The sequence below is a fragment of the Podarcis liolepis genome, assembly GCF_965112155.1.
Source record: "Podarcis liolepis genome assembly, chromosome: 14".
Taxonomy (NCBI): domain Eukaryota; kingdom Metazoa; phylum Chordata; class Lepidosauria; order Squamata; family Lacertidae; genus Podarcis; species Podarcis liolepis.
Window position 1 is genome coordinate 22,819,588 of NC_139569.1, and position 27,205 is coordinate 22,846,792.

Sequence of the window (27,205 nt, forward strand, 5' to 3'; positions counted from 1 at the left end):
ACGATCGGCAGTGGCGTAGCGAAGGCAGAGAAGGCGGGATTTTCAGCCTTTCTTTTCACTCCTTTTTTTTGGCCGCAGCCAACCAATCACCCAGCCAGCATGTTCGGGTGACACCTTTTGGTGCGCTCGGGGCGGCGTCTCGGGCTCAGTGTGGTCGGAGGCGACGGAGGGGCCGGACGCTCCCCGGCCTTGTTGTTGTTGTCGTCGTCGTCGTCGTTATGGGGCCGCTAATGGCGTCCCCGTCCCCGTCGAGAGGCGCCCGCTTTAGGTAGCTGAGCGGCGGCGCACGACAGAAGCGGGAGAGGCAAGATGGAGGAGAAGGCGGCCAAGGAGGAAGGCGACGCCGAGATCCAAGAGCTGCACGGGCCCGAGCACTGGTTCAGCAAGTGGGAGCGGCAGTGCCTGGCGGAGGCCGAGCAGGACGACGGGGCGCTGCCGCCCGAGCTGCAGGACGACGACGAGGCCGCCGCAGCTGCCGCCGCCGCCGCCACCCCGCAGCCCGAGCACAAGCAGCAGAAGCTCTGGCACCTCTTCCAGAACTCGGCCACGGCCGTGGCGCAGCTCTACAAGGGTGAGGAGGAAGGGAGGGGGAGACCCCGAGGGATGGAAGGGAGGGAGGGGAGGGAACGGGGAGCGCCCCCTCTCAAGATGGCTGGGAGGGAGGAGGCAGAGAGGAAGTGCCAGGGCCATGGGGGAGGGGTTTCTTTTTGGGGAGGAGAGGCTGAGGTTTTAGGAGGTATATCCAGTTCATGGGGGAGGGGAAGCGGGTCCCCTAATTATACTGGGGGTGGGGGGAGGAGCAGGGAGATAGGGACCTCCATTTATGGGGGAGGAGATTTGGAGGCACGTCGAATAGCTTGTGGTTAGTGGGGAGCCCCTTGTATAGAGGCGGGGTGTGTGGAAGGGCACCCCTATTCATGTAGGGGTATGGGGGACCCCTATTCATGAAGGCAGAGGAGGAGACCCTGGAGAGGTTCTCGGGGTAGGTCGAAGAGCCTTTGGAGGAAGATTGGGATCAGTAGAGGGGGCCCGATTCATGGAGACGGGGTGGGGAAGCCTGGCATGGAACTGGGGAAGGGGGACCCCCACTATTAAGGAGGCGCAGGTTGAGAAGACGAGGATTCTGGCGGCTTTGGAGCAGGTCAAAGAACAAACGGGTCTCCATGGGCAGCTTAATAGAAGGGGGTTTCCTCTGCCTCTACGTGGGGCTGTTGAGTATCCTGGGGTTGGGCGAGAAAGGAGAAGCCTGTGTACGCGCTAATGCGTGTAGTTAACACACGGCACGTTCATACGTGCGCAGTCGCGTGTGCCTGTATGCCTTACACGTTCCTGCCTCCGCGCTTCTCGTGTGTCTGGGCATTGACGCGTGTACGTACACACGTGCGGTCTCTGTTCATTGATACGTGTGTGAGGGGCAGAGGCGGCGACGTGTCTGCTTCGCTTCCTTTGCCCCCTCTCTTTCGTGGGAACGGGGCCTGCAGGGGGAGGCGAGGAGGAAGTGGCCGCGGGCGGAGAGCGGGAAGCGCCTGTCAGTGGGCCCTCCGGCCGGCCTTCCTTCCTCCCAGGCCTCGCCCGCCCGTCACGGCCTTTCCAGTCGGCCGCCGTGACACAGACACGGCGGGCGCGCACACAAAATGGCGTGAGGCGGATCCCTCCGCCCTCCTTTTCTCGCCTCGCGCCCCATTTTCTTTTCCCTCACGAAATAAATGTAAGGAGGGTGGGGGGCGGAGGGGGAGAAAGGCATGTTGGTTTCTCCTTCGTTCTTTTCTCCCTCTCTCCCCCCCCCCGCGCAGTTGGCAAGTGGGTTCGTCCCGGCCCCTCCCTTCAGCTCCCCGTCGTCGGCCCTTCCCACCGACAAAATGGCGAGAGGGAGGCTCGGGTTGGGAGGGGCCTGTGGCAGGAGGGGAGAGAGGAGACGACGTGAAAAAAGCGAGTTATTGTAGGCTTCCCCTTTCCCCCTTCCTTTTAATGGTGTTTGTCTTTCCCTCCTCCTGCTGCCAGTCTCCCCCTACGTGAGGGGAAGCAGTTTTACTCCCCCCTCCATTCACATGTGGTTGGTTCCAGTAGTCTCTCTCCCCCCTCCATGAAGACTTGGTTGATTCCAGGATGCTTCATATCCTGATTTTTCAATCTTTTTTTGTCCCCCTCCTTCAAAAAAGGTATCCCATTTCCCCCTCCCTCCTCTGTCCAGGCAACTGAACAAAATGGCGAAGCCCAACATGGCCGAGGGAGGGTCTGAGTGACAGATCATAAGCAGAGCCTGAGAAAGAGATAAAAGCGAGTTAGGTGGTTTTCTCTCTCTTCATTTTCTCGTTTTTGTTCTTTTGTTCTTCCTCCTCCTGGCACCCCCCCCCCTGCACAGACCGTGTGTGTCAGCAGCCGGGCCTCTCCTTGTGGGTCCCATTCCAGAATGCAGCCACTGCTGTCACCAATCTATACAAAGGTGAGAGATTTCAGGTTGGTAGTGGGTTGTGGGGAGGGTGGCAGGATGAATGGGGCCTGAAGAGGACAAGTAGGAAATGGACTTCAATAGAGGAATAACTGAGTTGTTTTTCCTGTGTGTGTCTGTGTGGTTCGACAAGTCATGCTGTGCCTCTTCATCTCTTGCCTCCTTCAAATCATAGTCTTGTTAATAAATGCATACTGGTCTTCACTTCGTATTCTTGGGCATTTCTGCTCCACCAGGAGTTCAACCCTCCCTCCCCATTTTATCCTGCAGCCATCCTGTGAGGTCGGCCAAACTGTGAGACAGCAACTGTCTACCTAGTGAACTGCATGGCCAAGTGGGGATTTAAAACCTAGTCTCCCAGGAGCTAGCCCAACACTATCCGCTACATCACACTGACTGTTTTGCAGTTTCCTGCTCCCTCCCTCTCTGTTTCTGTTGTGGTAGTTGCACAAATTGTGGCCACACAGTTCTTCAGTCTGGTAAAGATTTGCTGTGCTTTACCTGACTGTGGTACTGCAGTTACAGATAGCAGAATAACTTGCCACTTTCAAAGTTAGGCTGGTCAGCCAGGTTTTCCCTCTTGCCTTCCCACACAATTAGTGAACGTTGCTGGACAGTGCAGCTGTATATTTGTGACAATAAATATGGAATTAGGGTGCTGGTGGTTACAGATAGCTTGGCAAAAATGCAATGTTGTGGAGTTGCATATTTGATTAGGAGGGAAGCAGGGGTATAGTTCTTTATAAATGGCCTGAGTCTCCAGGTGCTTCACTATTGCTCCCATTATCCCTTACCATTGGCTAAACTGGCTGGGGAGTCAGTAGTCCAGGTGCTCTTGGGACTACAAGGTTGAAGAACGCTGGCCTTCAAGTAGTGACTTGCAGTGTGTAGCTGGGTATTTCCCAGACTAGAGACATGTATGATAGACTTCTGGGAAGAGAGGAGTGATTCATAAATGATAAATTTGAGAATGCTGAGGTCTGAAAATCAGTGCTGTATGTTGTAGAATAAGGCCTACTCCACCCTTTCCCAGAATACTGCTGCACACTGTAGAGAGAACTGTTTCCATTTTATAAAACAGAACACTTCTGGAGTATGGTGCCATGATATTTTCAGTGTTAATAATTGTTAATTATAATATGTGTTGAGGTGCCTGCATCTAAATAACTCAGCATTGAGTGCCTTCTGCTTCCATCGTATAGATAGAAGCTACTGAATCATGCCCTTCACTGTTCTTGGAGATGCATTGTGAATTGTGAGTGAGTGACAAAATCTTCGTTGTAAGGAGTCTTTGGCCAGAATGACAGAGCCAAATGTACTCTGAGTTGCCAAGGTTCTTGGAAGAAGAAATGAATCAGTTTAACTGCTCCAGTGTTTGGAGCCTACCTGTCCATTCCTTTCCCTATCTTGAATGTCAGCCATTTTTGTGCTGCATTGTCCTTGACCTGCATTACCAGCAGTCTGTTAGGTCTACCTGGGTCCGAGTGCCTTTTAGGAACTGAGATAATAAGGTCCATTCATTACAGAAGCCTTTCTCAAACTATGTTTTGACCAAAAGAGCCTTGTAAGTTAAGAACACCTAGATTTTGCTGAACATTTGTGCATAAGGCAGTCTGAGAGCCACCTTTTCCTCAGTGGATTTGGTTATAGAGTGTGGAATTGGTGGTGTAAGCCTTGAGACCTAACTGTGATAGAATAGAATGGTGGTGGGGAACCCATCACCCCAAGCCAGTATGGCCAATCGTCAGTGCTGATACAAATTGGGAGTCCAACAGTACCTAGAGCACCACAGTTTTCCTATCCCCAGAACAGGAATGTTGAGGTGCCCCAGGATGTCATCTGTGTCTTTATTCCCTTCATTCTGACCCTCTGCCTCATAGGAATGACTAAGAGCTTTCTAGGTTCTTCATTATCACAACACAGACAGAATTACCTTGGTCTGTCTGTCAAGTGGCAGAATGCTTCTGTCTCACCTATTGTAGTACACCTGGCCCTTGGATATGGAGTACAGGTATTATTCAGCTAAGAAACCTAGGTGTGGTTCAGGCTAATTTCTGAACAGTTTGAAATGGGGGTCTTGAGTCACCTAGCACATTACTGGATGAAAAGTTGCTTTGTGACTCAGTGCCCTAAGGCCTCCATTCTTGTAGGAATCATGAGAAAGTTGATTTGCACACTTGGAAGGGGAATTTCTGGAGTCTACAAGGAAGTCTAGAAGTGGTTAAATCTCTACCCTTAAGTTATGTTACAAGCAGACAGCCTTGAATTGGGGAGGCTGACTCCTAGAATAGTGTCCAGCTTGACATAATAGCATAGTTTCCCTTAGGAACAAAGTGGTTCTACACTTTGGCTGTGTAGTAGCTGACATTGGAGAGAACTGATCTAGTATTAGTCTGGTGCTATTTATACTGTCTTCTAAAAAACCTTAGTTCTTAGTGACACTGAGTGAATTGCAAATCAGTTGGCATCCAGAATGTAGATGACAAAGCATCTAGTTCCTTCTCGCAGTCACAGAAGACAGCTTGCATACTGACTGCTAGGGTATTAATATTACTCTTTTTACTTTTAATGATTATCATTTCTATGTTTTGAGCTTTTTCTGTTTTATCTGCATATTTGTATTTTTAACAGTAAGTTGCCTTGAGTACCGATGGGGTGGGGGAAGGCGGAATATAACTAAATAGCAACAGTTCATCCCTCAAATTAGCGAGCTGTACTGTGCTGCTAGACTTAAATGGATCAATTTGTGTTTGCTTCGTCTTATATGAGAAGGGGGCAAGAATGTGATTATGGGTTTTTGTGGGTTGGGTTTTTTTCTGATTTATGAACTGCAGACCAGCACAGGAATCTTAGCACACTGAGACTAAAATAGCTTGCCAGCTACTGGTACATCCTCCACAAGGCTCACAGGTTCTTTTCCATCCACCTATGGTGGAAAACTGAAGACAGGACTACATGCTACTGACTTTGTCTGAAGTTGCTCCCATTTCCTATAAGGAGACCCTTCAAGGAGTAAGGAGCCATCTGACAAAATGGTTTCAGTTTCAGTTAAACCACAGGTTACCCTTTTGATACTTTGACCCAATATGGTGGGGTAACAATAGTTTAGTCAGACTTAACTTTTTCTGCAATCATGTGAGTAACTTGCTATAGAGCAATAGGTGTAATTAGATGGTGTAGCTTCCAGTGTGTAGTGGTTTGAATGGAATGCAACACTCAAAATGGCAAGCTCTTAGTCATCAAGGGAGGTCTTTGCCAACTCAGCCAATAGTATTAGTCAGTGCTGTTTTTCCTTATTTGTGCAGCCAGCTTCCATTTTGTTTGTTTATTGCTTGGTAAGGGAAGACATCTGTGTGATAGCAGTGACTTATGCATGTACCTGTTGAAAATAAAAATAAAAACCCATGGAATTGGGTTGTAAATTTGCCATGTGGAGTCAAAAGACCTGTGTGCTAGACTAGTCTTGTAACTGCATCCTGCCCATCAGTTGTGTAAGGCAGAAAGTGGGTAGGAACAGGTGCACTGAGTACTACAGGTCAGCTTGGGACAGTGCAGGAGCATTGCTCAAAGCTGTGGAAAGTCGACTGTAGGTGGAGTTGGGACAGGATGTTTACCAGGGCTGGTGGCCCAGCCCACTTAAATTGCAGGATACTGCAGGAAATTGTGCCAGTGCTAATGCAGCAGCACTAGTTCTTGAGCAGAGGTTCTCCTGAAATCCCATCAGCTCATATAAGAACATAGAATAGAACATAGGAACACGGAAAGCTGCCTTATAGTGAGCATGACTTAAGGAGCACTGTTGACACCAACCAGCAGTGGTTCTCCACAATTTCAGGTCCTGGCTCCTTTTAAGCATGGAGAACATGTGCTCTTCAACTGAGCTACAGCTTTTCCTTACACAAATAGGTAGACAAATCATCCAAAACCAGTTTGAAATCCATTTTGTGTTACCAGAGTCATATTTTTGACCTGGCAGTATATTGTGAAATCACAATGTTGGAGAAACCACGAAGCCAGCCAAATCCTATACATAGTTCCATATTTATTTCAGACATTGTAATGTACAGTATTGATATATTGTGATGTTTAGTTGGTGATCTATCGTGATATTGAAAATCAGGTATCTCCCAGCTCTGTACTGTAGCACAATGGTAAAAAGGTGAACTGTGAAATCTCCAGTAGATGTCTTGGCTATGGACTCACTAAGAAGTCTTGTGTAGCTGACTCTCTCTCTATACCCTCCATCTGTAACTGAAGTTAGTACTGACCTATCTGTACATGTAATTTATGAGGATTATATAGTACAGCAAAAATTGTATATAAATGCTGTTTGCTTCCTGCTCTTCCTCTTCTTACACTGGGGTAGCATGTGCCCTTGTCCTTCACATTTTATTCTCTCAGTAATACAGTGATGTAGGTTTGGCTCAGAGTGACTGGGTCAAGGCCACCCAGTGATCTTTAACATAGTGCAGGATTGAATCCATGTCTTCCCAGTCCTTCCTTTAACGTGCTAACCACTGTACTACATTGACTTTCAAATTGACACATTGATAATTTTAAGATAGAGGCAACTGCTTGTCTTTTGCCATGGATTCACATTGTCTTGCAGATAGCCCTGTTCTTACTGAGTTTGCCACCTCTACCTCAACCTCAGTAGCTGGATCTATGTGCGTATGTTCGGCTCTTGTGGCAACATTAATTCCAGTTGGATCTTCAAAGCGTGCTTAGAATCAAGGTAGCAAATCTGCTTTAATCTTTTCAAAAATGGAACAGCTCCTTGAGTAAGGAACATTATTCTAAATGTATGAATCTGACTAGGAAAAAGGTGTCAATTTTATTATTTACTGCCAGACTTGTATACTGCTATTTCCACACCAAGAATGGACACAGGTACCTTTTGACACTGTGCACACACATGCTTTCACATGTATATGTGTTAGCAGTCCTACAAAAATGTTCATCCACCATCATTCAATTACTCATAATACATCAAGTAAACAACTGTTTCTTCATTTGGATCCTACTGACGGTGGCCTTTCAAGGTAAAACAAGTTGCTTTTTGGACTGGCTTTGATCACCCAGTCAATACAATGTGGTAGTTCTGATTTCTCAGTGGGAGGTCAGTCTGTTAACCCCAAGTAAGAAAATTGCTGATAATCATGCCAAGCATAATGGCACCAGGCAGAATAGGAAGATGTGTAAAAACAAGGAGTGTCAGTCTAAGACTGTAGTTCTCACTTTGATATATTGCTGTTGATAAATCACAGTGCAATTTACAAAGTTGCCAAGGACAAAGTGGAATGCATGTATTTCCTAACTCAGTAAGGATAGGATTGAAAGTGCAAACTTGCAACACTTTTTAGCAGGTAAAAACTTGTGCTGAGGATTTTGCAAGTCGAGCAAATTTTAGGAGTGTTTCTAATATATAGGTCCAGTGGTGGTGTAAATTGTGTAGTTTGCTAGTGGTTGAAGATGCCCAATAAAAGCATGATAGTTTAACCATTTTTTTTGTTAGTAGTGCTCACGTTTTGAAATCTCCCTATAAGGTCTGTTAAAAACAAAGCTGAAGGCTTGTTTTCAGTTCCTTCAGCTTGAAATGACATGTGACTACTTGGCTGGTATGAAGATCATAAGCTTTTCTTGTCATTGCAACTCTGGAATGCGGTGTCATACAACTCTTGAGTGTGTCTATTCTGGATGCTAGCTGAAGTATCTGTGTAGAGGGCAGATACAAGTGCAGATGGTTGTCAGTGTGCTGTCATAGAAAGTAGGACTTAAACATGTTAAGTGAGTTGCGTAACTTCTCATACTGCTCTGTCTCACCTTTGCAGATATGTATTTACTGTTGAAAAGCAGCTTAGTATGCTTTTTATATAACTTGAATGTAATTAGCATTAGTATATTGATAGATAAATTTGCTTTTGCTTCCTTGGCAATTTCTGTGTCATGGAAGCATCTTTTAACATTAGTTCTATGCATGCAATTCCATTTTAAAAACTTATGTGAGGAGGCTTTTAGACTTGCTTGTTTCCCATGGGCAAGCTCTTTGTTCAGATTGGGATCATATTGATGAAATTGCTCAGTCTACTCTCCTAATTCACCGATACAAATAAGACAAGTGTATTGTAGGAAAGTTAAGATGGTGGTAATGGGCCTAAACACCATGGCACTTGAGATTAATAACTGATGGTGGTGCTCACCTCAATTGCTGCCTTACAACATTGCCTTTAAAAGTTGCCTGTAATCAAAACCCTTGTACAATGTGGCAATATGGTGCTGCCTGGACTAAATAGCAGATGTTTTACCCTCACCCTCCCTCTCAAGAAGCATAAAGGTGGCTGTCAGATTGCACCTGTTTCTTTTTATTGCCTACCCCCATTCTCCTCCTCCTCTGTGATCTGTTTGTCTGGCTTGATTTTGGCTGTCATCTGTCTGTTACTGACCCCTGGCAGCTTTAGTTGACCCATAGAGGAGGAAGTGACTCAGGGCTCTCTTGACTGAGTTCATTTGCTTTAAACATCTACTTCCCCTAAGCGTCAAGGTGTCCAACAACAATAAAAGTGATACTGTATATGAAAGACAATAAACACAATTCTTTAAAAGCTGTGTTGGTTGCAGGAGGGTAGGGATTACTGTAGTTTATTGTAGTTCCTGTAAATTATTCCTGGTGCTTGTAGCCGTCACTTAACGCCAAACTACCACTGGCCATGAGCAAATGCTACAGCCATGGGGCACCTCCTGCAGTGGTTAACAGCAATAAATCAGCAGTAAAACTTCAAGGCATTTTGTAACTCTACCAAAGGGTTCTTAATGAGACTTCATAGAAGAAACTGAAAGGCATAATGTTCTCCTAATACAAATGCTTTCGGGTTGTGGAGTTTTTTCTTCCTAGTAGTCATAGTTCTGCATTATAAGTTGCTGGGTCAGCAGCAGAATGACTGTAGTTCAGTTCTGAACCCCATGTGAACAGCCACTCATCTTGATAACCTATTGATATGATATCAGCTGTGGATATCCTGAATAGTGAGCTCTGGCTGACTTGTGAATGAATTTGAAAATGCAGTTGCCATATAGTGTGAAAATTGAATAGTTGTTCTAGAGCTCAGGAAAAGATTTACACATTTTCATAGGTGTAGATCCCCCCCCCCAACACCTAGGAGTGAAAAGGGGTTTGGTACAGTATGCTAAATGGCTTAAATTGTCTTGTTAAGAATGGATACTCATCCAGTAATAGAATGTGAAGCACAATGGTTATGTGAAGCAAGCCTCTTGCATATGCCAAAAGTTCTGATATTATTTCAGAATTCGTCATACATAGTTTTCTCTTGAATTGGAAGAATGGAACAATTTTTAAATTGAGTTTTAAGGCATGCGTGCAGTTTCAAACTGCCAGAGTAGTTTTGATACAACTTATGGCTGTTCTCATTGCTGGCTTTACTCAGATTGCAGGGCTAGGCCCCATGGCATTCTCCTGGGAATAAATGGATATTCTACACTGTTTGCAGCTCAAGGACCGGGTCACATTGTTGTGCATGGTTACTCAACACCTGATGGTCTCACTGCTGAATATGCAAACTGACTTGGTTGAAAAACATTCTGTTTGAGCTGAACTGATAGGAGAATGATCTAGCGTGTCTTGATCATACATGTAGGCCACTGTTGGGTGCTGCTTTCATCAAATGTGAAAGCATGAATGTGTAAACTGTAGTCTGTTGCCGGTTGCAAGAGCTAGAATGATCTACCATGGATACCATTTGGCTTGGGTTGAGACAGTTGGAATCAGCTGCTGGATTCCATGTGTTGGCTAGGCAAGTCTTATGATTTCCTGTTTGTTCATGTTTGTAAAATGAGCAGTTCAGTTTGCAGTGCTTGAGGAGTATTTTTGTATAAATAATTTCTCCTCAAAAATTTCATGCCACTTTGAAATTTGAAATAGTTTGTTCTAGGTAGCGTGCATGAATAGTTTGCCAGATGTGATGTTGGTAACCCTTTTGGAGGATTAATAAAGTTGTACTTGACTCCTAAACTTATTCCTAATGCTTCTGTCTGATGTCAAGAGTCTGTTTACCTTGGGATATTACAGAACTCCTAGGGTAAAATTACATGTGTGCTCAAAAATGCTCAATTCAAATCTTCCCCTTGAGTTAATGAGCATTGACACTATCTATAGGTTACACTTTTCTGTGTTAAATATTACTGTGCTCACCCTCCCAATTTGAACGAGCGCCACTATGCATCAGGGTTCACATGGAACCCTCTAAGAGTGCGCCACTGCTTTTACACATTGCATGCCTCTAGCAGCACAAGACAATGCTCTTGAATGTGTGGCAAGAACTTTAGCCAGTGTTGCCCCCAAGAAGATTTTGTCAGCTTAAAATATTCAAATAATACTTTGCTACAGTCATTACTATACAGTTACTAGGTATGTGGTTTATGTGCTTAACCTTTTAAGCCAAACTTTGCCATAAGTTTGGGACTCATGGAAGCTGTTCTTCAAAACATCTGGAGGGCATCAGGTTGGCAAAAGATTTTTTTTAATCAGACAGAAGTTTAATAGGATTAAATCACATTTTAATCCCATTGGAGTGAGACAACGAGGAGATGGATACAGGAAACAGACCAGTCTTTCTAACTATGATCATAATCATGAAATAAATGCTTCCCGTTTTGCCTTTATTTTTATTATCTCCTCACCCTGGGACACAAAACATTCTCAGAGAGCATAGCCAGGACATCTGGCAGCTTGTTTTGTATACTCCTTTTCTTTAACTTCTATGCTTCTTTTGACTGAACTTGCATTGCTTCTTCTCCCCTCACCCTCTTGCAAGATCAGCAAACCAGAGAGGTTTTTGCCTTCATGCTGCATCCAGCAAAGCACAACTCTTAAAAGGACACTTGTATGTTTAGAGAAACTTCACACAGGAAAAAGATGTTTTAAAACAAAAGCCAGTTTCAAATGTGTGCAACTCCATGGGAAGTGGTGGAGGGAAGCAAAGAAACCATACATTTAGTGCTACATTTCACAGGTTGCACAAAGAGGCTCAAAAGTGTTTTAAATGAGACACATGAAGTCAGTATTTGACTCCAGAAGCAGATTTTAACTGTGTATCTAATGCACCTCCTAAAATTCTTGTCTCTTTTTCCAGAAAGCGTGGATGCCCATCAGCGGAGTTTCGATGTAGGAATCCATATTGGCTATCAGCGTCGTAACAAGGATGTGTTGGCTTGGGTTAAAAAGCGCAGAAGAACTATTCGCAGAGAAGACTTAATCAGCTTCCTGTGTGGGAAAGCGCCTCCTCCACGAAACTCTAGAGCTCCCCCAAGACTAACTGTAGTATCCCCTAACCGAGCTACTTCGACAGAAACTAGCTCCTCTGTGGAGACGGACTTGCAGCCCTTCCGAGAAGCCATAGCTCTCCATGGTAATGGTTCTGGCTTTTTCAATGCTTTTCATAGGAATGGGTGTTTAAAGCTCACGCCTCTACACTCTTTTAACTTCTTTAATGACCGTGAGGTGTTACGGCAGCTAACATGAAGAGTAAAGGCACAGTTGGACTGGCTCTCAGTAGCTTGACACCTCATTTGCATTTTCTGCAGTTGCATCTAGCTGTAGAGTAATTTGTTGTTTCTTGCCCTGGAAACTGCTTAGTGCACTTTCCAGTGAATATTCCATGTTGGTATCAAAGGGTTGTATAGCTCTGAATCACTGTTCCTTAACTCTGCAAGCTCCAAACACACAAAAAACACTTGCTTGTTATGAACATAGTTGAGCAGGGCTTAAGAAACATATTTTGGGAAAAGGAAGAAACTTTACTTCATTTCCCTCTTCTAGCAGAGGGAAAAGGGGGAACTTCAAAAATGTTAATTTTTGGAGTTTAATTGATTATTTTTATTTAACAAAATGGATATGCTGCTTGATGATAGAAAACTGCTAAGCGGTTTTTTGTTTGTCCATGGGACAGCCTTGCTCCTGTGGCTCTTTAAGCCATGCTTTCAGCCATTTTGTCTTCCCAGGGACTTGAGCAAGAATCATAAAGTCTAAGGTGCAGTTTAGGTGAAAGTAGTTCCAGCTTTGTAGACTTTTCACTTGGATACACTGGCTGACACCTTGTATTTTATGAGATGAGGCTTGCATCCATGCTCTCTATTTGTTAATGTGATGCATGATTGTTTTTGGCTAAGTGTACATGAATTTGGAATCTGTAGCTGGCCAGCAGTCAAATGAATGTGTACTTATTACTTTGAAAGCTTTCTTGCAGCATGGAGGAATTTAAAACATTACTAGCTTGTTTGGACACCTTCATCCTTGCAAGAAAAGAACATGCTTCCTGCTGAAATGCTGTTCTCTACTTGTTTCACAGTGCTAAACTTACCACTTGAGTGCATGCCTATGAAAAGATCCCAGTGGTGCAGACATGCTCAAATTGAAGTGCAGGCTGATGCAACTGAAATAGAAAACCATTCGAAGTCACCTGCATGTATGGGGGAGGAGGCTTGATTTAGAATGATTGCAAGCTCTCTTATAAATTACTACTGATGACTCAGTTTCGAGAAGATGGAAGACGCCAGGGTTGTAAGCATTCAGAGGTGTGGGTATTTCAATAATGGATGTTTGAAGAACATGTTGACCTGATCTTCCAGAATAGCTTATTTGGATTCCCATCCTAGCACTGATCAGACCCACACTTGCTTAATTTTACATACTATAGAGGTGACATTTAACTTGCATTGTTTTGAGGGATAGAAACACATTTTAATGTTTGATTTTTTTATTTTTAGAAGCATAAGCTATGATGCCCTTCTAAAAGTTGCCTAGATTTGGATAAACACAGCAAGGCAAGGTTTTTTTTAAAAAAAGTTTTGGTGCAACTCATAACCAGGAATGGGAACTTCAGGCTCTAGTGCTGAATGTTGCCCTCAGGCCCCTCTTTCACTTGCTCAGGCAACACCCCTCACTGGACCTGCTTCACACTCCTCGATTGTTGTTGCCTGGCTGGCTAAAATTCTTGAAATATTGTCCTTGAACTCCAACAATGTCTTGCTTGCCTGGGTTGAAAATGGAGGGGTGTGTGTGTTCATGTGTGTATGTAGAAACCGTACAAAGGTAAAATTGTTGTCTCTTGCGTCACCCTCCACTCCCAACCCCGGTAGGTTGACCAGAAGGGAATGTGGCCTTCAGCCTGAGGAAAGACTTTGAGAGCCCCAATGTTAATAGAGCAAAGCACTGCGTATTTTTAAGGGAAACATTCAGTAGGAGACTTGTGGGTTGCGTTGTTTGGATCACTGATAGCATTTCCCACAGGTCCCACTAATCATCCTATAGTAGTAAGAGAGCTGAAGTGGACGCTTGTTTAGTGGTGACTAAATATCATGCATTAGTGGTTTGGGTTGTGATTGTGCAGGTGTTCTTGGCTTCAAGTCCTCATATGGTAAGCTAATATAAATAGTGAGTTGTTGAGATAATAGCATGGATTGTAGTTGGGTTACTATTTATCTTCAAATTATGCAAACCACTGGTCTAGACTGGAATTAGAGACAGGTGTATCTTGGCAGAGCCTTTTGTTGAAACCCCCCTCCCACAAACACACTGGTCCTCCAATGTTTTCAAAGCAAGATGGAAATGGGAAGTGCTTCTGTTACTAGGTTGCAAGCTGATGCCTAGCCTTTGTGGCTGTAACTGCAAGCTTTCTCTTCCTTCTGGATGAATACCAAAGATAGTTATAGTTGCAAGAAATGCCTGCTAACTATAAAATGAATATTTGCCTCTTTACTAACATGGCCAATATTGCTGAGGAATATGCTCTACCTTCTCATGTAGGAATGCAAATATCCAGAGTGTGGGAACGCCTCATTCTCAGGCTTTCTGTTACGTACGTATTTGTGTATCTATTTGGCTGTGTCTGGGATTGAGAAAAATGACTTGCATCTCAGCACAAGGTTCAGTTCCCCACATCTCCCATTAAATGATCCCTGAAACAGGGTTCAATATGCTGAAGAGCTGCTGCCAGTCAGAGAGCACAATGCAGTGCTAGGTAGGCATAGATGTGCTATGACTTGGAACAAGGTAGAGCTGTTTTGGCTTCTGGTTTTTCGTGTTTGCCTTGCTGCTTAGTAATGTCGTGGGGTTTTGTGCTTGGAAATAAGACTTTAGAAACAACCTGAAGTTCCAGTATTGAATTGAAAGCTACCATTGACCAGGATTAGGGCATGTTTCTGCATTGATGGAGGTGCTAATTGGATATATGCTGGGTCTGGAAGATAGAACTGAGGAAATCTCTGTCCTTTTTTGGTAGCTTTAGAATAGAAACTCTTTCAGGTTGTGGTAAGTTATTGCAGTTTGGAATGCTTCTGTTTAGGGTGCCATCCATGCCACACACACGTAGGATACTCCATTCCATTATTTCTTCCCTGGCTTTCCATTTTTATCCCTATAGTCTTATTCTTACATTTAGATCAGATCTTTTCCCAAGGAGCTCAGTGCTTCCCCCACTCCCCATTTTATCCTCACAACAATTTGGTGAAGTAGGTTAGACTGAGAAATAACTGTCCCAAGCTTACCCAGTGAAGCCGAATGGCTTAGGGGTTTTTGAATGCTGTCCCCACAAGTCCTAGGTTGGTACTCATAACTGCTGTGCTACATTGCCTTGGGTAGCATTTCCTGGCCATGTAGCATGTTTAGTCCACATGGGGTTGCTGTGGGTTTTTCCTTCCTTGAGGTCTTTCGCTCTGGTTATTTGCAGCTTGTGCACACAGTGGAGGTCCCCCACAGTCATCTGAAATTACACTACTTAGGTGGGAAACACGGTTAAGTGTATAGTCTAAACCCTCAGATTGTTTCGTTTTACTTGTTAAGATTATCTAAACCTTTTCCTAACAAGAATCTTCAGGACATGTTTGTCTGAATCTCAACCAGGGTCATTGGGGTCAGCAAGCACCAGGCCAGTCATGGCACCATATTGCCCATTGTGCTTCTGAACTTGGGTCAAAAAACCTAGATAGAAAAACCTAGTGTTACTGAGCCCCTTTTCTCGGGTTTCCTACCTAGGAGACTCTCATTGACTTTAGCAACTTCAGTTCTAAAGTTCTGCCCTGAACATGGAGGATTGCATCTCTGCCTTGCATCTTTTGACAGCTGTTGCCTAGAAAAGCTGTGCTTTCTGCAAACCACTCCATCAGCAGATTGGGCCCTGTTCAGGCGTTGTGCTTGAATGGGGATTTGGAAAACAAATAGTGGGTGTGCACACTGGCCTCTCCACATTCCCTCACTGATATTTCTTCATTGAGTGGGGAGGTCTGAAAGGGGCTTCTAAGCAAATTCAGTTGATCCAGAATTGGGAGCCCCAGTTGCCCAAACACACTTAGAAGGCCCCTTCAGGCTTTCCCATTCAATGCAGGAAAGTTCAGAGTGGAGCATGGCATGCATGTTCCTGTGCCCATATCTAACATTCACATTCCGGATTCAGGTATAATTCAGCCAAACAAGCATTATTGGAGTTCAAGAACAGATTTCATTCCAAGGAGGGTGCAAAGCAGACTGGTGAAGACTGGTAGGGAGAGGGGATGTTGCTTGACAGGGTGTGTAACCTATGGAGAGGTCTGTAGGGCCATTGGCTCCTGCACCTGATGTTTCTCTGGTGCACTGTGGAAGTATATTGACACACTGGCTGCAGCAGGAAAAGCTACTTTGGGCCATATCCCAGATGGGCTTGATGTGCCCTGTTCCCTATTTGTAGTTCTCTGAACAATGGGGCTTTCCTGCCATCTTGCAAACAGCTTTCAAAAGTCTTTTCCCTGTCAAAGTGGCTTGCTCCTTGGCAGAATAAGGGCTTGCAGCTACTGGTGTGGCTACCTGCTCAGACACAGAGAACTGGTTGTGCAGTTCAGGTCCTGGCTTTTGTCTCCCATATTCTTGTGAGCAACTTTGAGTGGCCTGGAGTCTGTCTATTCTCCAGTGACATTCTGATAGCCGGGAGAGATCAAGAGTAGAGTTAATTTGAATACCAATTCATTTCCCCATACTCATATCCTGCCATTCCTGATGGAAGCACAGAGTGGCTAACGATAACACTATTGTACACACGTCACAGCAACAAAAATGTTAACATCATAACAAAGTGTTCAGAAGAGCAATGGCAGCAGAAGGGTCAATTACATACCAAAGGCCTGAGTAAATAAAAGTTTTTGCCTTGTGCCTAAATGAGGCCAGCATGAGGGACAATCAAATATCATTTGGGGAGGAATTCTGTAATTTTAGGGGGAGTGGGACCATTTCATCTCCTACCCAACAGAAGTTGAAGTCAGATTAACAAGTAGAACAGATATTAATAGATGGGTAGAGCAGTACTAGAGAAGATACTTTTTCAGGTACTTGAGCCTCAGTCTTCCATTCTGTTAACTGTTTTGTTAAGCAATAATTCATCCCCCTTGCTTTGCCATTAGCTGTGGTACACTTGTGCAGTAATGTGTACTTGGAGTTGCTTCACTTCATATTACCAACTCCTGTTAACCAGCAAGCGAGGGCTATAGGACCTCTGTCTTCACATTTCATGAGAGAGGTTCTGTTGGTTGTGGACTGAACCCTCAACTTTTCTATACTGAACAGTATTTATTTCGGTCAGAATGTGACAGCAGACTATCTTTAGAGGTGTCCACAATTTTCTGGCTTGGCTTTGTTGCCAGCCATTATTAGTGATACCTTCTCCCCCTCCTCTCCCAGGTGTCTTCCATGTGTAGAGGATATGGTGGTAGCATGGGGACTTTGTCTCACTTTGCATTGGATGTTGGAATAAGTAGAAATTACTTCTTAAGAGCCCAGTGTCATGTCCCTCTCAGCAACTCACTGGATTGGTTGGATGGCTTTTCTGGATAGACTTCTGCCCAAACACTGGAAAGATGCTGCCAGTCAATGTAGATGTTCCAGAGCTAGATGAACCAATAATCTTGACTCTGTAAGACAGCCTTCTATAAGGGAACAGAGGGACATTGGTTGAGAGTTCCTGCTTAGGGAAGAGAAGTGATTGCCATCAGTGACTGAATTTGTCAACTTCTCTAAGAAGTTCTTTGTTCTCAAGTTCAGATTGCTGCGTAGGTTACATGGAATTAAGCCTGGAGCCAGTCTAAAATCTTGCTATCCAGATACTGTTGTTGGATTATAATTCTCCAGCTGAAATGGCCACTGGTTAGGATGATGGGAGTGATGTCTAGAGGGCACCACGTGGCCTCCCATGAAATGAAACCGTATATTTAATTGAGTTGGTAGATTTGCCCAATTTAGTGTGTAAATACATGAAACCCAAAGGAATATATGTTTGCTAGTCTTCTGAATGTGTGACTTGGTCAGATATTATTTTCTCCTTCTTCTGGGAATCTTGTGTAGCAGAATGTTGGATTTGGAGGTGTCCCTTTGTTTTTTAAGGAAAGTTTATTTGGGGCTGTTTGAGGTTTAGGAATTAAATTGACGGAGCTGGTGTTCAATGGAAATAAGCTAGCCCCACCCCTGAGGCTTCCTGCAGGGAAGGACACTTGTCTCACGTGACACCATCTGGAAATATTTCCAAGGCTGGAGGTGAGGCAAAAGGTGTTTTTCTCATGTGGCTGATTCTTTGGTGACTGGTAAGGACAACTGTTTCTTGTCAGATCTGAAAGCAGGGAGATGCAAACGTAAGAACCCTGGTGCACATTACTCAACAATGTGTTCGTTAACAAAGGCTTCTTCAGGCAATTCCCTATGTCAGATGCATCTGCTACATTCTGTTAAAAGTGCCACAGATTTTTGTTGTTGCTGTTGCAGAAGGCTGATGCTACTCTTCTGGATTCTGATCCAGTGTTGTTCAAGGGCCTGTCAGTATGTTTCTTGACTGCTGGTTTGCAAGGGCCTGCCTTTGGAAACTACATACTGTTGGTGCACATTCAGTTTTATTGTGCAGGCATTTGGTCATAACAATTTGACTGTTCAATGAAACAAGTATTTCAGAGGTCTATAGTGAGAATCAACATGGATGTGATTTGAACCTTGTGTTCTTGAATCAGGGAGTACTGTTGACTTTTGAAAATCATTGCCGTCAAATCTATGCACTTCAGGAATAAATTCTGTGAATTTTAGAACTTCTATAGAAAGTTGTCATTCTGAGGATGAACGTTTCGCTATAAACCCTTGAAGCAGAGTAACACGACCTGGTGGTCACTTTTTATCGTCTGACTGAAGCACATTTTCTTGTACTGTATTTTAATTTTTGTGAATATGTAGCTCTGAGCATCATTGTGACTTGATTGCTTATTAATAAACAAAAAAGACGCACCGTGGCTACTTTAAAATATGGCTACAGACATAATGTCTGAACTAAATCAAACCTTTAACAGTGAAAGTAGCTTTTAATGGCTGGTATTTTGAGCCCGGACCATATATATTTAAAAGTCTACATTGGCTCCCAGTACGTTTCCAAGCATGATTCAAAGTATTGATGCTGACCTTTAAAACCCTAAACAGCTTCAGACCTGTACACCTGAAGGAGCATCTCCACTCCCATTGTTCAGCCTGGACACTGAGGTCCAGCTCCGAGGGCCTTCTGGAGATTCCCTCACTGCAAGACGTGAAGCTGCAGGGAACCAGGCAGAGGGCCTTCCCAGTAGTAACACCCGCCCTGTAGAATGCCCTCCCATCAGATGTCAAGGAGATAAATAACTGCACAACCTTTAGAAGACATCTGAAGGCAGCCCTGTATAGGGAAGTTTTTAATGTTTGATGTTTGCTGTGTTTTTATTATGCTGGAAGCGGCCCAGACTGGCTGGGACAACCCTGCCAGAGGGGCAGGGTATTACCACCATCATCTTTTAAGGTTTTGGAAGCACCTATATTAAGGGTCTTGTAATATGCAACTTTAAACCTAATTGATCACTCGCCTTGTGGTAACCGATCAAACAGATTCTTGACTAGAGCTATGTGCCAGTATAGGTTAACACCCTGGCCCTAAAAATTGTTCCACAGACTGCTACAAGGCATAAATCTGCATGTTACCTCCTTGCAACCTTGTCTGTCTGTGTGTATGGTTATAAGGCTGATGGGGCTTGGGTGGGCCACAGACTATTTGGAGAACTCCATAAAGCATGTGCTAGAAATACTTGTTTTGCGCGACACTGTTAATACCATAAACATGTGAAACCTTATCTGCCAAGGTGAATTTAAACTTACCACCAACTAAAACATTTTACTTTAAATGTGCCGTTGTACTACTGTAATATGCCTCTGAATGCATGCACCATTGAGCAACAGCACAAGCGGACAGGATATGTTAGGCTAGATGGGCCTTTGGTCTGAACCAGCAGGCTTTTAGGTTCTTAGTTAGAAGCTGTGACTGGACAACAAGCCCACTAGCTAGTTAAATGCATGCTGTTCCAGCAGGCTGCCTCCAAGTTCCTTAAAATGGGCATCTCATTCTGTCATGTACTTGCTTGGGAATAGTGCTACGTCCTTTAGGCTCCCTTCTGCTGTCAGACAATGGAATTTTGAAATTCTTTCCCATTGTAGTCTTGACGTGCTTCTTGGAGATATACAGATAAAACGATATTCTCCTAGAACAGCCCTCCCTCCCCAAACTGTGTATCTTTCAGTATAGTTGGTAATTATATTTCCCCAGAAATTGGTATGGCCTGATGAGGATGTTGCAGCATTAATACCTAGCAAGCATAACAATGGTTTAGACCAGGCATGGCCAAACTTTGCCCTCCAGCTGTTTTGGGACTACAATTCCCATCACCCCTGACCACTGATCCTGTTAGCTAGGGGTGATGGGAGTTGTAGTCCCAAAACAGCTGTAGGGCAAAGTTTGGCCATGCCTGGTTTAGATGGTAGGTAGACAAGCTGTGGCTTTTGCAATGACTGACTTTGGTGTTACCCAAGTTCAATGTGACTATCTCATAAACGTACCCAGATCACCCTTATACTGTTGAACCTACCGCTAACATTCTGACAAGTAACAAAAGTGCAGATTCCTAAGTACCACAGAAAGACAACAAGCAGCTGCCCCCAATTCAGAAATTCTTGTACTGTGGCTTAAGCAAGTGACCAGAACGCAGAGTTGGAAAAATGTTTTGAATTCCCAACCCCTTGTATAACATTGTGGGTTACCAAGGCAACCAAGAACCTGGCCTTCTTCCCAGTCTTGCCTGAATTGGCACTCTGCATGGGAAGGGAAAAGGGGGCCAGGAAATGATACCTTCCATTAGATGCTGGTTGAAGCAGAACACATCCGTGCAAGCCTCAAGAGGGCTAGGGTGGCCTTCTCTAATATTGAGTCCTCAGATGGCTGATGGGAGTTGTAGTCCAACAATATCTGGGGGCTCAAGGCTGGACTAGGACATTGGTTGTGATCAGTGATGTGGGGCAGAAAATCCCCATTCCCCAAAATTCCATTACTTTTTTATGTGTGAAGAAGGTTTTCTGCTTGATACATTCATTAATAACAATGAATGGCCATTGTGAATACAATATTTGGCAGGCTCTGCAGTTTGGGGCTTTGTTAAATGCAAGTAGACTTGGGCCCTGTTTTCAGGCTTCGCAGAGGCATATCTGGTTGACTACTGTGAGAACTGGGTGTAGAGCCTAGATGGACTTTGTCCTGATCCAACAGGTCTGTTGTTATGTCAACATACTAAATTAGGGCACAAGAGAATTTTCCAATGTAAGTTACCCTAATCTGCATAAGAGAAATTTCAAGGGAAAGAAAAATTCCAATTCAATCTTTGACCCTGATCTTGTGGCCACAGGAAGTACTTTACATAAACTTGTCCCAACTTGTTCTGAACTTCTTGCATGTGGAAAGTATGTGGACTCTTCTAATGTTCCTAACTGATTTGATTATGCGCACTGGGCTGCTCTCTGGAGATCCTCAAAAGTCATAAAGCACCTGAAGATCCCTAGGCCTCAGTTTATAAATTGAAATATACTGTACATTGCTCTGTGTGACTTGTGTTTTCTGATTCGGCCAGTCATGTTGCAGGCTGTTTTGCAGGAGGAGACTTCCTATTTTGAGCTGATCTTTAGGTCATGAGGGTTGGGAACGGTCCTTAAGACAAATGCTGTCTAACTTTGGAGTTGGGCTGATGGGGCTTTTTTTGGATGCTGACTTTTTTTTCTAATTTCTGCTTTCTCCTTCCTTCCTTCAGGTCTTAGTGGTGCAATGGCTAGTATAAGTGTTCGTTCGAGTACCCCGGGCTCACCCACTCATGTGAGCAGCGGCTCCAACAGTAGTCGAAGGAGAAATGGACTCCATGACGTTGACTTGAACACTTTCATATCCGAAGAAATGGCACTCCACTTGGACAATGGTGGAACTAGAAAGCGTACCTCAGCCCAGTGTGGTGATGGCATTACGGACTCCCCAACCCATAAACGCAATCGTATGATCTAAATGGCAAAACCTTTTGATCCCCACCTCTCCCTCTTCCTCATTTCCCCCCTCCCCATGCTGCTTTAAAGGCACTCGATCCGCAGCGTACCTACTGCTGGGGAAACAAACCTGAGGCGCTCTCCTCCCAAGTCACACAGATTCAATAATTGCCATAAAGGAAAGCTTACGTACTGACAGTAGATTCTTCTCTCGTAACTACAGCTTTCTTCAAATTTAGATTTCTTTAGCAGAGGACTTCCAATGTTGTGTAGTAGCTAGCAAGCTCATCGCAGGCAGAACATGCATCCGTTCCAAGGCTAAAAAGTGACCTTACTTGTACTCTTAAAGGGAAAAAGGAAATATCAGACATTTATTTGGTTATAGAAATGCTTTTCTGTCCTTTTTTTTCTTGCTGTGTTTAAATACTTGCTTCAACAGTACTGCCATTTTGACAACAGTGTCAAAAACATGACTTGGCATGTAAGACCTGCAGGCTTCTTTTTTGAATATATATATATATATAAATATTTTCTTCTTAAAAGTTCTACTGGGCGCATTAATTTCTATATAGTTAAGTGTGCAAATTTATAATTAAGTATTGGCCTGTACCCTTTTTTAAGTTCCCAAAGCAGTTGATGGTGGCCGTGTGGTAATGTAAAGAGGTTCTACGATGGTTCTGCAATGGAAACTAAATCAGTGCTAAAAAGGATCTTCATTGGATTTGCTTTGTGTGTGTGAGAACTCTGACATTGCTGCACCAGTCTCACCTCCCACACCCTCCTGGCCCAAGAACTTTTGATTGGAAGTCTTTCAGCTGTTTGCCCATTATTACTTGAGTATTCCCTTGTAAGCAATCAGCATAATTCTTCATTAATTGCCACAGAGGAACATGTTCTGTCACTGGCGAACAGGTGGCTTGGGTACTACATGACTTGTATTGTGTGCTTCCTGTGAAGAAATTATCATTGTGGAATGATGAGGAAATGGATGGATGGGACTAGTTTTTGTTTTTTTAAAGGATATTGGATGTTTTCCCACTATGTTGTGTGTGACTTCCAAGCCGCTTAAGGAGACATGACTTGAATCACCAAAGTCAGCCAGTGCAGGTCTTCCGACAGGGGCAAGATGTGACTGTTTTCAAAGTCCCATGAAATAAATTTCTCTAGGAAATAATCCTGAAATGTTTCCAGCGGCTTCAGTGCAATATGCAGCAGATGCAAACTGAAAGAAAAGTCTTGGGTTTAAGCTGTCCTGGCCTTGAATGTGAGCTAATAGCCAAGTTCTTGCCACCCTGGCCACACTGTGGCATCCTTGGTGAAGCAGGTTTCTGGCTGTACCATATTTTCTCAATGTCAGTCATGTGGTGTGTTTGATCAGCTAAGTGAACCTTGGAGAATGTTGAAGGGAGCCTTAGAAGAGGACCAGCATGTAAGGGCTATTCTCCTCCACCTGTGTGGGAAAGAAACCGATGACAGTGACCCAGTTTGCATGTAACAGTAAGTCAAAACAGTGGCTTAGCGCAACTGAGGAAGTGGGCTGGTTGGTTCCAGATTGCAGCTGTTACTCTCTTTGCCCAGTGAAGTTAGACATGGTTGGCTTAGTGGTGCACCCGAACCTGGGCTTGCAGTGGGCAGACAAGCCATGAACTGTAGCCATGGTTTGTTCTTGGTTTCTCACTCCAGGAGAGACAAAACAACAGGCCTGATTTTGATGCAACACTAAGCCAAGCTATGGCTTAACCCAGGCTAGCAGGGCACCTTGAGCAGGGCGCTGTGGCTGCTGTTTTCAGTCCAGGGACCCTTGCACCACTTGTTCAAACTATTCACACTTAAGCCATGGTTTAGCTACTGTTATGTGTGAACTGAGGCAGTTGTTGCAGAAGGCCCCACCCATGCCTAGTTCCTGAGATCTTCCCAGTCTTAATCAAGTGGTGAATGGAATGATGTCTTGCCTACTTTCTGCTTCCATAACTGGGGGCTTTTTTAAGCAGCCTAGCCTGCAAGTAATTCAATTTAAACTTCTTGGCCTGACCAGTTAGGCGGCATCAGGACCCTCTTTACACCGTATAATGCATATGCAAACCCAGGTCTCCACCCCCACGGTCACTTCCACATTTCACTTAACAGGATGGAGAGCTCAAAATGCATGTGGATCTTCCTGGCTGGAAGCACCCTGCAAATGGCTGTTGTGAGGCAGGGGAGGGGGAATTTGTATGCTTCGAATACCTACGGGGAACTCTGTTGGATCGTGGGATGCAACAGCATGACTAGTTGGCTGTTACCGAGTCACATGTAGCTCTTGAATTTTTCTGCCTTTTCAGCCTTGAGGTGTCCTGTCACAGGTGCCCTTTTGTCACCATTTAGAAGAAGTCTGCTTTGAACCACAGGGTACTCTTATAGCTTCCTGAGGCCAGGAACATGCATTGCAAGAAGCATGTTGCTTTTTTGCTTTTGTAGAGCTTTTAAGTATTGCTAAAATACAAACAGCTTGGGGGAGTTGCTAAACAAATAATTTTTTTTTTAAAGTTACGTGGTGTTTGTGGCTACAGGTTTGTAGTTCATGATGCTATGCGTGAATTTTAAAACAAACCCTGAGATGACACTTTCTAAAGGTTGCCAATGTATGTACAGCTAGTTCACTATTGTTGACCTAAAAAAAGTGCACCACGGCTTCTGTGTGACATTTGTAATTTGCATGTGGTCTAGAACTAGCTTCCATCGTGAGAATTCACACTGGTATGTGCCGTAGTGACTTAAGACCACAGTGCAAAAAAACCTGACTACCCACCAGCTTTTTCTGCCAAAAAAAGTGGCACTTCAGAAACATAGGAGGAGACTGTTTAATTGAGAAGCCCAGAACACTGGGCAGAGTCTTGTATTTTTGGTAGCAGTCAGCCTGGAATGGACAAACGTCGCATAATATCGTCTGCCACTGCTATGCTCCCCAACCCCCTCACTCCTAAATTGATTTAGTTCATAGGTGTACAGAACTAGTAGAGGAAGGTTTTTCTAGGGCTTCACTAAACACTGGGTTTTTCTGATCAGTGGTATGTTTTCTCCAAAGTAGTTAAGTGAGGGCCAGCCCATAATGCTAGTTGGAGCAGGATACGATACGTTTGTTTTATCGCTTAATGAGTTTGAAAAGATTGAAATGTGGATCTTGATGTGTGGAGTTCTTCTTCCCTCAACCCCTATCAGATAGAATATAATAATTCCTCTGTTCACTAATGCTTTGAAGCTTTGCTATCAGTCTAGCTCCTCTGAACAAAATTTGTCAAGCGTTTTCTTTTTATATTTTTGGTGCCATTTTTTCCCTTTTTGGTAAAAGAAAAGCTGGCTTTGATAATCTAGCTGCACTAATAGTGTGTGTGCTTGTAAGTCTTTCGACAAAATTTATTTTTACTGCTTTTTGAAACCCTTGTATTTGCTGTTGAAATATTCAGCCTCCTGCCAAAACAAACAAAAAGCTAGACTGCATGATGGCCTCATCTGGGAAATGGGTGTGTAACGAATTAACTTAAATATCCAGTGTGGATTATTTCCATTGGTTGTGACTTCTGGAAGAATAAGACTATTGTAAAACAGACATGTTTAGCGCTTTGGGATGTGGTGGGAAATTAGTCAATTGCAGTTCCGCATTTTTACCTGGTTCAATTTGAATGCCTTCCAGTGACGTTTGTCTCATCTCTTTCCCCATGTAAACCAAACTTAACATGAATGTGGGGCAGATTTTACATAATAGTGTATCCTGCATTGAAGCTGAGCTTGGCTTGCATATTACTAAAAGTTCAATTTAAATATTAAAACACATGAGCTATAATGAAGTAATGCAAAGCTGATTTTTTTCTTCTTCCTTTGTCTGAAACTGAACTCCTGCAATCCTCAAATGTGACTTACCCTGCTGGAGAAATAGATACCTTTTTAAAACCCTAATAAAATTCAAAATAAACCAACCTAGCTCGTTTGGTTTTTTAATACTTCTCTTCACTTTCTCTAGGCAACCGGAAAAGAGGGTGGGAAGTATCTCCAAACTCAAACGAGGTCAAACATAGCTTGTTTAAAATCTCACATTTATGGAGGACTAAGCCTACTTGTAAGAAGAAGAAAATGATTACCGGTAGTTCCGTTTTCTCAGTGTCCTGGAGACTTCTGAGTGTGTTTAGCTGTGCTGTGACTGAATGTAAAGCTCTAATTTGTATTGTATTTGGATGTAGGACATGAGAATGTTTATACAGTTCTTCACATACATTGGGAGAACAGCCATAACTCTGTGGTAGAGCATATGCTTTGCATGCAGAAGGTCCCCAGTTCAAACCCTTCAGGTAAGGCTAACAAAGATTCTTGCCCCAAATGCTGGAGAGTTGCTGCCATCAGATCAAGGGGCCCCAGGGACCAAATGTGGCCATCTCCATCTGGGTCTTGGTGTAAGCTCAGGCCACAATCTTCATTGGCATTATTTAGTGCCCTGTGTTTACCTGACTGGAATGTGTCCTTGGATTCTGATAATGATCTTTGCTTGGCTGGATGGAAGAGAAAAAGAAAGGTAGGTATGTCTGTAGAAACTAGCCTATTGTACAAAGGTAAAAATTTGGCCTCTGGCCTGACCCACTACTGGCCTGTGGCTCCTGGAAGACAGCCCATAAGGAAAGTGGTTCCAGGGCTGGATTAACTAACATTACCCATGTTAGTTGCTACCGTAATGCTAACATGGATAATGTTCTCCACCCACCCCACACTAGAGGGACTAAATGATCCAACTTTATATTACATTTTTATGTACGTTATTGCCACCATTGTTTTAACATACTGTGTGTGTGTTATGCAGGACAGTTACTGCCTGTTTTCAGACGTTTGTTTGTGCGCTGAGTCTGTGAATATAATAGCACTCCTGAAGCTGCCTGCCCAGAGGCTGGGATTGAATTGCTTTGTAACGGCGCATCCTTTCTCTGCTTCGTAAAAGTAGCAGAAGTTTCGTGGAATGAGAAGAAAGTGAGCTATAAAGGGATGGTATAAAACACTGCTTCCCAGAAGCAGTGGTTCACAGACCATGAGCCACCAGCTGCTGGTCCACAGTGACTCCACCACAACACAGTTGGGTGGGACACTTCAAGGACAAAATCTGGCACATTGACTGGTGGGGAGTGCCACTCTGCCACATCAGATAGTTTGAGATGCACAGGTGTAAAAGTCCCTGTTGTTAAAGGAGAAGGAAGCCTTTCAGGCCCAGATGGCCAGATCTGTGTTCTCACCCTACAGGTCAACTTTTACCAGTGTGCAGAGCTACCCACCTGTCAGTAATGTGGCATAATGATGATAGGCGAGTGAGATGGTTAGTCCCACCCACTGAGTGCGGGGAGGGATCTGCTTCACCT

At 44.0% G+C, this 27,205-nt stretch overlaps 1 protein-coding gene across 2 annotated transcripts; it reads left to right on the forward strand.

Annotated features, from left to right (window-relative positions):
• Window positions 1-25,786, forward strand: HAPSTR1 (HUWE1 associated protein modifying stress responses). 2 transcript variants are annotated; one of them, XM_083473823.1, is made up of 4 exons: window positions 1-571; window positions 2,363-2,443; window positions 11,596-11,871; window positions 21,611-25,786. In XM_083473823.1, exons 1-4 carry the CDS (start codon window positions 310-312, stop codon window positions 21,853-21,855), a joined length of 864 nt encoding a protein of 287 aa, XP_083329949.1. In that variant the 5' UTR covers window positions 1-309; the 3' UTR covers window positions 21,856-25,786. The 2 variants fall into 2 exon arrangements, with proteins under 2 accessions (XP_083329949.1, XP_083329948.1); XM_083473822.1 differs by lacking the exon at window positions 1-571 and adding an exon at window positions 847-1,939.
• The last annotated feature ends 1,419 nt before the right edge of the window (window positions 25,787-27,205 follow it).